Here is a 13,237-nt window from a genome sequence, read left to right on the forward strand (position 1 = left end):
ACCAGCAACATGTGAGGATTCCAATTTCTCTACATCCTTGCAACACTTGTTATTATCTGTTGTTTTTTTTGTTTTTGCTTTTAATATACTAGTGAATGTGAGATAGTATCTCCACATTGAGATTTTAAAAGTATTTTTGGAACAATTATTTATTATAGATTATAGAATAAATATTAATGGGGAACAATTATTTTATTTTATTTTTTTTTAAAGATTTTATTTATTTGACAGAGAGCGAGAGAGCGAACACAAGCAGGGGGAGTGAGAGAGGGAGAAGCAGGCTTCCCACTGAGCAGGGAGACCAATGTGGGACTTGATCCCAGGACCCGGGGATCATGAGCTGAGCCGAAGGCAGACGCTTAACGACTGAGCCACCCAGGCGCCCCGGAACGATTATTTTAATTAGTAAAAGAGCTTTTCAAAGTTCAAGATTCAGTTATTTCTGAAGTGATTAATGAGTGCAATTAATGAATCACCACTATCTCCTACTCTAGCCTTGTTTTATGACTTCCCACAAGTATCTAAATCAATTATATAACCCTGGGGTTATATAGCTCAGTTGGTTAAGCATCTGCCTTCAGCTCAGGTCATGATCCCAGGGTCCTGGGCTCCCTGCTCAATGGGGAGCCTGCTTCTCCCTCTCCCTCTGCCTGCTGCTCCCCATTTGTGCGTACGCGCTCTCTCTCGGTCAAATAAGTAAATAAAATCTTTTAAAAAAATTATATACCCCTGGGGGCGCCTGGGTGGCTCAGCTGGTTGAGCGACTGCCTTCGGCTCAGGTCATGATCCTGGAGTCCCAGGATCGCATCAGGCTCCCTGCTCAGCAGGGAGTCTGCTTCTCCCCCTGACCCTCCCCCCTCTCATGTGCTTTCTCTCATTCTCTCTCTCAAATAAATAAATAAAATCTTTTTTAAAAAATTATATACCCCTGAAAATTATACAAATATTGGAGGATTATATTTCTGATGGATAAAAACTGGATTTACAATAAAACCATTGACAGCTAGACATTCAAAATGACAGCACACAGAAAATTTTTCACTTTTGATAAGAGAACAGAATATAACTACATTTAATCTTACTTGGGGTCTTTGCTTTAGCTTTTTTCATTGCTAATGAAAGCTCTATTTTTAATCCACTAGATATAAATCCAGGATCCTTATAAGCACAGACTAAGACATTTAACAGCACAGCAGCTGAATAAATATTTTCATGACCTCTTTCCTATGGTAGGTTGAATGGCTCCCCAAAAGACATCAACTTCCTAATCCTTGTGGATGTTACCTTATACAGCAGAAAAGGACGTTGAAGATATGCTTAAGAATCTTGATATGGGGGCGCCTGGGTGGCTCAGTCGTTAAGCGTCTGCCTTCAGCTCAGGTCATGATCCCAGGGTCCTGGGATTGAGCCCCATGTCGGGCTCCCTGCTCAGTGGGAAGCTTGCTTCTCCCTCTCCCACTCCCCCTGCTCGTGTTCCCTCTCTCGCTGTGTCTCTCTCTGTCAAATAAATAAATAAAATCTTTTAAAAAAAAGAATCTTGATATGGGGAGATTATCCCTGATTACTCAGGTAAACCCTAAATGTAATCACATGTATCCTTATAAGAGAGAGTCAGAGAGAGATTTGACACAGAACGGAAAAAGGCATTGAGGCAGAGATTGCAGTGATGAGCCATAAGCCAATGAATGCTAGCAGTCACCAGAAGCTGGAAGGCACAAGGAATAGATTTTCCCCCTAGAATTTCCAGAGGAGCCCAGCTCTGCTGATATCTTGATTTTGACCTTGTGAATTTGACTTCAGACTTCTGGCCTCCAGAACTGTGAAAGAATGGACATTTGTGTTTTATCTATTTTTTGGCTATTATGAATAATTTGCGTACTGATTTTTTTTTAAAGATTTTATTTTTATTTATTTATTCATGAGAGACAGAGAGAGAGAGAGAGGCAGAGGGAGAAGCAGGCTCCCAAGGAGCAGGGAGCCCGATGCGCGACTCGATCCCAGGACGCTGGGATCTTGACCTGAGCCGAAGGCAGACGCTTAACCATCTGAGCCACCCAGGCGCCCCTGCGTACTGATTTTTATGTGACATTTGTTTTCATTTCTACTGTGTATATACCTAAGAGTGGAATTGCTGGGTCAGGTGGTAAGTCTAGGAATGGCCAGACAGTTTTGCAGTTGATTTTAGACTTCTGGCCTCTAGAACTGTGAAAGAAAAAATAAATTTGTTGTTTTAAACCACCAAGTTTGTGGAGATTTATTATAGCAGCCATAATAAATTTAAATAAGGAACCAATACACACACACCCTGAAAAAAATCTGAAGTAAAAATACTTAGATTCTGGAATTCTCCATATAATCTGCTTAGCAATCAAATGTCAGGGTAGAATAAAAACAAGCAAGTTCTCAAGCAATTTATCTCCTCTACACTCTTTTTCAGGATGTGATCCATTTAATAATGGAGAAAACCAAGAAAAAATACACAGACGAAATCCAGAAAACATATCCAACCCAGGAAAAAGGCAAAAGGAACTCCTAGGATAAGAAAGAAGGATAAGAAAGAAAGAAGGGGATGGCAGCTGGGCTGCAGGTCTAGAGAGTAAGCAATCCAGTAAGAAACAACTTGAAACTAATAGATTTCTGATGCATTGAATTGGTGGAAAATTTTAGTGAGAGACTATTGGGAGCTGTAGGAAGAATTTGGAAATGCACAAGGAAAAATAAGCAAACAAAACTAGGCAGTTATTAACTTTAGGATAGACAAAAAGAAAGAAAACATAATCTCACTAGTCTGAAATGCTCAGCTATGAATAGGCATAATAACCTAAATATAGATTTTTGATTTAAAAAACACTATAATATTGGATGTATGAGGGAGGGAAAGTAGAGGGGATCATAACATTTGATAACTAAATCCTTATCTTCCATAATAAGTAGTCAATAAATAAAGTCTAAAGTTGAGTAATCAAAAGATAACAGTAAATACAAATTCCTTACAAAAATGGAAATGTGTAAATACTAGAAAAAAATAGCTAAAACAAATTGAAAGTTGTTGCTTCTGGAGTAGAGACCTGGAGGGATTGGAGTGGGATAAGGTAAGGAAATACCTTTTTGTTATAAGCCAATTACTATTACATTTTAAAAAAGATTTTATTTATTTATTTGACAGAGAGAGAGCACACACAAGCAGAAGGAGCTGCAGGCAGAGGGAGAGGAAGAGGGAGAAGCAGACTCCCAGCTGAGCAGAGAGCCCGCTGTGGGGCTTGATCCCAGACCCTGGGATCATGACCTGAGCCGAAGGCAGATGCTCAACTGACTGAGCCACCCAGGCTATTTAAATCTATTTAATCTATTATACTATTTAAATCTCAGAACAATGTCCATGTTTTATTTTTAAAAAATCAATTAACTTATATAAGAAGTATACACACTATTGAAAGGAAAATGCCAGACCAAACACATGGGCAGTGATGTTGCTTTGGTGAAATCCAGGTTAACTATACTTAGAATATTAAAATTATTTTCTAATCATAGATAGACTTTCAAGAGAGAAGTGTTGATTAGGTTGAGTAGTTTGGGCTCTACTGGGGCAGTACAAAATGCCGTATCAGAGACAGCCACCTGTGTGGTGTAACAAACCTCTTACAAATGTCCATTAGACCCTGGCTGTCTCCATCAGACTTAGTCTTGAGGGCAGGAACTATAATACAGCCTATCTTTTCACTGCCTGGACCATAGTCAAGCACCCAACAAGGGTGTGATGAAAGTGAATGCATGTGCACTGAGAACAAGAAAAGATAGGTGGGGAGATAGCAGTTAATGAATGACCTGTGATTTGGAATCAGAACGAATTCTGAGTTCCTTCTCTGTCACTTATTACCTGTGTGAGTACAGACAATAAACTTACTTGACCTATGTATTGATAAAATAGTGAGAAATAATAGTTCCTACTTCAGAGAATTGTTCTGAAGATTAAATGAGATCATGCATACAAAACCTTTCATAGAGTCTGACACATTGTAGCTCTAGATAAATGGAAGCTATAACTATTACCAAATGGAGACCCTGGAATTTCTTGCATTGACCCAAATGATTGTTAATATAAACATTGTTCAGGTATTTCCTGAGAAAAAAAGAAGAAATTAGCTTTTTTTTTTTTTTGGTCTACCATGTACTAGCCACTTTATACATATTATTATTTTAATCTTCACAATAATAGTAATCATTATTATGTCCATTATACAGATAAGGAAACCAAGATAGAAAAAGGTTAAGTAATTTCCTTCCAGCCCTCATATATTTATTGAGTGACTACTTTGTGTAAGGCTGTGTTAAAGAACACCAAGAAAACAACACTGAATAAGACAATCCACAGTCCCTGATGAAATTTACATTCTAGCAGAGTAGAGAGACAATACACTGACAATGTAATCACAGACTGTAATATGTGTTATGAAGGAAATAAACAGAGTCTTGAAACAGGAGTAAAATGCTTTAGATAGGGTGGCCAGGAAAAGCCTTTTAAAAGAGAAAGTGGAGCTGAGATCTGAAGGATAAGAATGAGTAAGTCATGCAAAGAACCAAACTAAAAGAGATATGCAAAGGCCTGTCTACAAGAGAGCACTTAGAAGCTCTGGAGCATGGTAGTGAGCTATGTGGTTAGTAGCAGGAGTTGATGTTGGGATAGGCAAATGCGGTATAATGAAGGCCTCACAGGACATGGTCAGGAGTTTGGATTTTATTCAAAGTTCAAGGAGAAGCTATTGTGAGGTTAAAAAGTAAATGAAGGGCATGGTCTGATTCTTTTAAAGGATTCTTCCCTTTGCTGAGTGAATGCAGTGGGGAGAGGAGAAAAGAGCCCATGTAGGAATACTTAAGGACAGTGTTTCAGAGAAGGGATAGAGACTTGGCCTACAATTGACAGAATGGGAGAGGATATTTGCAAATGTCTTATCAGATAAAGGGGTAGTATCCAAAATCTTTTTTTTTTTTTTTAATATTTTATTTATTTATTTGACAGAGAGACACAGCGAGAGAGGGAACACAAGCAGGGGGAATGGGAGAGGGAGAAGCAGGCCTCCCGCAGAGCAGGGAGCCCGATGCAGGGCTTGATCCCAGGACCCTGGGATCATGACCTGAGCCGAAGGCAGACGCTTAACGACTGAGCCACACAGGCGCCCGTAGTATCCAAAATCTATAAAGAACTTACCAAACTGAATACCCAAAGAACAAAAAATCCAATCAAGAAACGGGCAGAAGACATAAACAGACATTTCTCCAAAGAAGACATACAGATGGCCAACAGACACATAAAATAATGCTCAACATTACTCAGCATCAGGGAAATATGAATCAAATCCACAATGAGATACACCCTCCCACGGGTCAGAATGGCTAAAATCAACAACACAGGAAATGACAGATGTTGTGAGGGTTCGGAGAAAGGGGAACACTCTTACACTGTTGGTGGGAGTGCAAACTGGTGCAGCCACTCTGGAAAACAGAATGAAGGCTCCTCAAAAAGTTGAAAAGAGGGGCGCCTGGGTGGCTCAGTCGTTAAGAATTTGCCTTTGGCTCAGGTCATGATCCCAGGGTCCTGGGATCGAGCCCTGCGTCGGGCTCCCTGCTCAGCAGGAAGCCTGCTTCTCCCTCTCCCCCTCCCCCTGCTTGTGTTCCTGCTCTCGCTATCACTCTCTGTCAAATAAATAAATAAAATCTTAAAAAAAAAAAAGTTGAAAAGAGACCTACCCTACAATCCAGCAATTGCACTACTGGGTACTTATCCCAAAGATACAAATGCAGTGCTCCGAAGGGGCACCTGTACCCCAATGTTTATTAGAGTAGCCACGTCCACAATAGCCAAACTATGGAAAGAGCTCAGATGTCCATCAACAGATGAATGGATAAAGAAGATGTGGTACACACACACACACACACACACACAGTAGACTACTACTCAGCCATCAAAAAAAAAAATACGAAATCTTGCCATTTTCAACAACATAGATGAACTACAGGGTATTATGCTAAGCCAAATAAGTCCATCAGAGAAAGACAAATACCATATGATCTCACTCATGCGGAATTTAAGAAACAAAACAGAGGATTATTGGGAAAGGGAGGGAAAAATAAAACAAGAGGAAATCACAGAGGGAGACAAACCATTAAGAGACTCTTTATCATAGGAAACAAACTGGAGGTTTGCTGAAGGGGAGGGTGGTGGGGGGAATGGGGTAACTGGGTGATGGACCGGAGGGCATGTGATGTAATGAGCACTGGGTATTATTTAAGACTGATGGATCACTGAACTCTACCTCTGAAATTAATTGAATTTAAATTAAAAAAAAAAGAGAGAGAGAGACTTGGCCTAGAGTGATGGCGGAGGCAGTAAAACCAACAGGAGTGCACTGGATGTGGTGGAGGACGAAGGAATCAAAGGTCTGGTTAGTGCCATGGGTCCAGATGAGGATTAGGGTGGTGGTAACGGGGATAAAGAGTTTCGTTTTGTACAGGTCCACTTTGAGATGCTGGTGAGCCATCACAGATAACAGTAGACACCTAGCTATGCATAATGAAGGTGATCAGCGATCCGAGCTGTATACTGAGATGTCTCCTTGGGGGAATGCCGGAAGTTAATAAGTAGAGGAACACAAAAGGCGCCTGAGAGTTTTCCATTCCATCTGGCCCTTACTTAAAAAAATTAAATGATAGGGCGCCTGGGTGGCTCAGTCGGTTAAGCGACTGCCTTCGGCTCAGGTCATGATCCTGGAGTCCCGGGATCGAGTCTCGCATCGGGCTCCTTGCTCAGCGAGGAGTCTGCTTCTCCCTCTGACCCTCCCCACCTCATGCTTTCTCTCTCTCTCAAATAAATAAAATCTTTAAAAAAAAAATTAAATGATACCTAGGTTCCTGTGGGCTAAGTGTGACCCAGAAGCTCAGCTCCTTGAGCTGACTACGGCATAGGCCCAAGATTCAGTATTTCCTGGGCCCAGGTCCTACACCTGAAGCTGTCCAGTCACCCCAAACAGCGCCAGGTCGCTCGCAATACGTCTCCGGAAAGCCGGAAGTTACCCAGCGGGGGCGGGGCCCACGGAGCGGAGCCTGCTGGGATTTGTAGGCTGACGGCTGCGGGCGCTAGCTCAAACTCCTTGAGACGCCCCGGGGGAGGGGAGGGGGATGCGGCGCCACGTAGAGGGAGCGAAGCGCGCCCTGAGCCTGCGTCAGTCGTTCCGGAATGGTAGTCCGAAAAGGCAAGTGCGGTACTGCCTTTTGCTTGGAATCATTTAACGGTGACATCTTCTCATCAGTTAAAGGATAAATTCAGAGTCCTAAAAGTGACATTTAACATCCATTTCATCGCGATTTGGTACTCGTGGTAACCCTATTTCTTAACACTTCCTAGTTACTCAAGGCTATTCTGGACGCTGCCTCCGAGAAGGGGGCTCGCTTTGGACCTCTCTCCTATGTGCTTCCATAACACTGTCGTACAATTCGCTAATAATTATAATCATGGCCAGCCTTCCTGACACTACATGTTCTAGTCTAAGCTATTTGCCCGCGCTAGCTCAATTCTCACCGAACCCTCTGAAATGGTTGCTATTATTTCCATTTTGAAGATGAGGAAATCTTGGTTTACAGACGTTATGTAACTTGGACAAGGTCACGTTGAAGAGTCACAGTGTTTACTCGCGCGTCTCCCCCATCGGACTAAGTTCCAGGCGAGTAAGGACAGACCAGCTTCTTACTTTCCCGCGGGCCACGCCCCGAGGGCGGGGGCCCTGGTGACGACACCGCGTCCCATGGTGCCCCGCGCGCCCAGGGCGCTGCTATTGGCTCGGCGTCTCGGCTCCTTTTTCAAATTGAGGCGCCGAGTCGTTGCTGTTTCCGAGGCTTCGGGCGGAGACGATATTGGTGGTTCTGAGGCTCCCGCTAGTGCGGGACAGGCGCCTCGGTCAGTCAGAGCCCCTGGTGGAGAGCGGAGACGTCGAGCTGCTCGCGTGGCTTTCCGCGGCCACGTCAGTACGCGGCGGGGGAGGTGGGCACCCAGGCCGCGCCGACCGCAGGGCCCCTCCGCGCCCCACAGCTCCCGAGTCCACAGCCAGGCCTTGACCTTCGCGCGGGGATCGTCATGGCGTCCCAGCCGAATTCCTCCGCGAAGAAGAAAGAGGAGAAGGGAAAGAACATCCAGGTGGTGGTGAGATGCAGGTAGGGCGAACCCGGCAGGATTGGGAGTGCGGGGCTTTGCTGCTAGGCTCCCTCCTGTGTTGTCCGGAGAGAGGAATTTTGTTTGCAGTTTCTGCGGGGAGCAGACCTTCCTGTTTCGCAGTTTTCCGCATTCGGTCGATAAAAATGACACCAGATTGCTGTGAGTAAATTAGTGCCTGTTTCCGAAGAAAGGGTATTTGTACAGGAGGTTATATTTTAAACCGCTATTCAGAAGGAGAATTTGATCGCGGGTCTTTAGGGAAAAGTATGTTCTTTTAAAAAACTAATGTTGGAAAAGATTTAGGTGGCACTTGTATATGCCACTTCTTGCAGTTTCTCAGTTTGGAAATAAGACTGCATACCTGCTTTGCAGGTGTTTTAGTACTGATGTTGGGATTACCGTCCTCTCCATCATTTCTAAAAGCACAATCGATCATTTGTTCCCTTTCTTGTAGATACTATGTTTTCTTAATCCCTACCAAACAAGAAAACATCATTATATTTAAATTTTAAAGATTAGCTTATAGAGTGAGTTTATGTTTTTAAAAGGAGACAACTTAAGCCAGTATAGCTTTCTGATTGTACTGCAACTTGGTCTTAGACCAAAGGAGATAGTTTCTTCGGGGTGAGTGGGGTGGAGGTGTTCAGCTCTCCCCAGATTGGTTTCCAAATAACTCCCCAATTTTAAAATTAGTAGAGGAAGAACATACTCGTTATACAAACTGTTGCTTAATTAGAGATTGATTTATTCAGCTTTTTAGAAGCCCTCCACAGTTTACTGGTCTGTGTGTTTTGTGTGTCTGTTTTTGTTGCTGTTGTTTTAAAAATTCTACCAACTATCAGCAACTTTTCTGTAAATCCAAAAGTTCTAAAATTTTTAAAAAGGGGTTATTTTTAAAATGTGTGAAGAAACTGTCTTAAATTATTGCCTCCTCAGCTTTGGTGACTTGAATTGTAGATGTCAAAGATAATAGCTAGCTTTCTGAACTAGGTGTCAGAGAGAAAATTTGATGGTAACCTTAAGTTCGACCACTTACTAGTTGTACTCTAGAGCTTCTGTTAACAGTTACTTGTTTTGAAGATTGAAAAAAAAATAACAGCCTGTAATGAAAAATGCAAATTTTTATTTATTTTTTAAAGATTTTATTTTTAGGCAATCTCTACACCCAGTGTGAGGCTCGAATTCACAACCCAGAGATAAGAGTTGCATGCTGTACCTACTGAGCCAGCCAGGCCCCCACAGACGCAAAGTTTTAGATTATTTTGATTGTTTAATAAGGCTAGACAATACTGCTTTTTCTGGATGGTTTTATTTTCTTTAATTTTCGTTTTTATTGTTAGTTACAAAATATGTCAGACCTATAAAAAGTTATGGAGAACAAAGTAACAAACATCTGTGTGTCCATCACCTAAATTAGAAACAAAACAATCATTACAATTGGAGCCCCATTGTATCCCTCTCCAGCCCCCTTCCTCTCCCCAAGAATTAAACATTATTCATGTTTATTATCCCCATACATTTCAAGTCTTACCTAAAAAGAGATTTCTTTTACTTTGTCATTCATGAAAAGTGCTTAGGTTGTGTCTAATTATTTACAGTAATTTTTGTATAAAGAGATGTTTTTCTTTTCATGCTTTCTTTTCTTTTTCAAATATCTTTCCTAGGGCAAATATGTCCTTAAGCTTTAGTAAGTAAACAATTTATGAGGCCCTCGAGGTTGTCAAACCTTTTCTGTAAAGGGCTCACATAGTAAATATTTTCAAGTATTTTAGGCTTTGCAAGCTACATGTAGTCTCTGTCACATATTCTCTGATTTTTTTTTAATTTTACATTTTTAATTGGCACAGTTTATTGTAACCTAAGAGGTCAGCAAGATTTCAAGAGAGAGATGACTTTATTACTTAATTACAATGAATACAATCTTTATTATGTCCTTTACTAGTATTATAACCATATGAAGAGAATTTTTTATTCTACCTATACACAGCTCAAGAGAAAGATATAACTTCTGGAATTGAGGAACTGATAGTTTTTATAGAGAGAAGTTTTAATAAGGAAATAGGCTTTGATATATGTATATACAAAGACATATATGCAAAACATTCCTCCCCCTTGTATAAGTGTGCAGGTTTGCATAAGTCCTATTAAGAACATAATATAAAGGTTTTAGGATTTAAGTTAATTTTGGCATTTGAATCTAGACAAGTGCTTTAGCAATTTAGATCTGAACTTTTATGAATCATTCATATATTTTAAAAGTGTATAATTGTGTTTTATTTATTTATTTTTTTTAAAGATTTTATTTATTAATTTGAGACAGAAAGAGAGAGAGCACGAGCAGGGGGAAAGACAGAGGGAGAGGAAGAAGCAGACTCCCCACTAACAAGGAACCCCATGAAGGGCTCAATCCCAGTAACCGGGGATCATGACCTGAGCCAAAGGCAGATGCCCAACCATCTGAGCCACCCAGGCGCCCCTAATTGTGTTTTTAAAAAGGCCCAGACCAGCTTTCCTTAAACAGTAACCCAGTGTGATGCTATAGTTACCAAACGGAGAACAAGACTGTTAATTCTATATTAAATCAGCAAAGGATATTTTAGAGAAAGGACAACTTGGAAAATGAAGACTTCAGAGTTCATTATTCCAAGTTCAGAGCGTTTTAGTTATTAGCAGTGGTTACCAAATAAGCTGAAGGTCGATCTCTTTAAGGAGCTGCTTGTAATTAGCTTTGTTAGGAAGAGACACAGAACTGTTTCATTCTTCCAGTTTAAGATGATACAGATTTTTTTTTTTTAATTTTTTTTTTTTAAGATTTTATTTATTTGCGAGAGAGAGAATGAGAGACAGAGAGCATGAGAGGGAGGAGGGTCAGAGGGAGAGGCAGACTCCCCGCTGAGCAGGGAGCCCGATGCGGGACTCGATCCCGGGACTCCGGGATCATGACCTGAGCCGAAGGCAGTCGCCCAACCAACTGAGCCACGCAGGCGCCCCAAGATGATACAGATTTATCCTTGAGAAGATTTTCTGAAGTTGGTATCCCTGTCAGCAAAGAGTCACCCCTGGCATGCTCCTCACAGTAGAACATAAGGTCCGATGATGCCATTGAAACCTTTGTTCTTTTATGGAGGCTTCTGATCTCAACTGCTGCACAGTTCTTGCCTGGGCTATGTTTGTTGGTGCTTGCTGTTTTGCTGGACATCTTTTACCTGAAATCAGTAAGACTGTGTGGTCTGTTGTTTTCAGGTTTTCAGTGGTGGAATGAATCTGCTAAAGAACTGCTACCACTGCAGTATCTGATTTTTTTTTTTTTTTTTTTTTTTTTTTTTATTAAACAACCCTTTAAAATTGTAAAAATCAATCTAGGTCTCTCGTATGAAAAGGACCAGGTTTGGCTCACAGATTGAAGGTTATAGACCCCTCACATGATCTAACTACTGGCTATCTTTATTACACCCTACTTAACTCCCCTGTGGGCACCGCCCCCCCCCCCCAATCTACCAGGCTCTACCACAGGGCCTTTGCAATTTCACTCTGCCTAGAAAGCTTTCCCACCAAAATAGCTACATGACTGGCTCCCTCACTTTTTAGATTCTGCTTAAATATCATTAAATATCAGAGAAGAGAAGCCTTCCCTGACCACCCTAAAATAGTAATAGCAACTGCCCATTTTCCCCCATCATTAATTCCAATCCCACTTAATCTGTTTTATTTACTTTGATATATCTATTTATAACACTAGGATAAAAGCTCCCTGAGAATAGGAACTTGGGTGTTTTGGTTTTTTTTGAAACTTGGTTTTGTTCACTGGTATATCCTCAGTTCCTAAACAAATATCTACCACATAATACATACTAGATGAATATTTATGGAATGAATAAATGAATATAATGTAACTGTAGTGAGGCCAACAAATTGATGGGTTTAACATCATTAACAGGAACCTTACAATTTCTAATTAGAGAAGTTTGGTTAGGAATATAGTGGCTTTGCAATACTTTTTATTATAGTACAAATAGTCCTTAAAGCTCTTCAGTGGGAGTTTTGATAACTTTTAGAAATGTGTAATCTTTGTGATTATCTACTACTTGGTTGTGACATCTTGAATGGTATTCATGTGGTTAACATCATCACACATCCAGGCAGAGATTAGTTGAGAGATGCTAAGAATATAGACTAATTGCAAAACCTTTAACCACATGAGAGCAATTCATTCTACTTGATACTCTTGGCCTACCTCAGTATAAGTTGGTTTTGACTTAGGTTTGTTGAACTTTTAATAATATTGCATGTCATGGGTTATGTGCATTCTGTAGGTTTCACTACATTTGACAATCGATAGCATTATTATATATTACCAGGAAGTTGGTGAGTTAAATTTCCCAGGATCACAAATTTGGTTTTCTGACTCTCAAAAATATACTAGGGATGGGGCATGCCAGAGGATGTTGAGGTATCATTTTTAAAATAAACAGCAACTTGGTTTGTCTAGTGATGAGGAGAAAGATAATTTCCTATTTGCCATTTCCTTTCATAATATGTGATACTGAATGGGAAAAATGAACTCAGGTCAAGAATACATTTCTCTCTTTGGTCCAGATGTGTGTTAGGTATATGCATATCTGAATGATGCCACTTCGTGGACTATGGTTCTTTTCAGCTCTTCCATCATTCCTCTTAGGATGACATTTATTAAGTATGTAGTTTAACAGATATTAGGATGCCTCCTATGTGCCAAGCACAGTAGGAGCCACTGGGAAACTGTAAACTAAATAGGATATCTTTTCTTTTCTTTGAAAGAGAGGGGGCATGTGTGTGAGCGAGTAAGGGCATGGGGAGGCAGAGGGAGAGAGAATCCCAAGCAGGCTCCATGCCCAGCACAGAGCCAGCACAGGGCTCAATCCCACGATCCTGAGATCATGACCTGAGCAGAAATCAAGAGTCAGATGCTCAACCCACTGAGCCACCCAGACGCCCCTAAGCAGGATTTCTTTTCCTACATTGTGAGGTTGGTGCTATTACTTAGTCCCATTTTTC

The 13,237-nt window shown here is 41.0% G+C and overlaps 1 protein-coding gene across 1 annotated transcript in view; it reads left to right on the forward strand.

Moving 5' to 3' along the window:
* The first annotated feature begins 7,849 nt into the window (after nt 1-7,849).
* KIF11 (kinesin family member 11) overlaps nt 7,850-13,237 on the forward strand; it is a 42,122-nt gene continuing 36,734 nt past the window's right edge. Inside the window, exon 1 of the mRNA XM_045878428.3 lies at nt 7,850-8,202. Coding sequence (XP_045734384.1) covers nt 8,126-8,202 — 77 coding nt within the window. The 5' untranslated portion in view covers nt 7,850-8,125. The remainder of the gene's footprint in view (nt 8,203-13,237) is intronic.

Source organism: Mirounga angustirostris, unplaced genomic scaffold, assembly GCF_029215605.1.
Source record: "Mirounga angustirostris isolate CCGP_5_RB_7025 unplaced genomic scaffold, mMirAng1.0.hap1 SCAF_6, whole genome shotgun sequence".
Lineage (NCBI taxonomy): Eukaryota > Metazoa > Chordata > Mammalia > Carnivora > Phocidae > Mirounga > Mirounga angustirostris.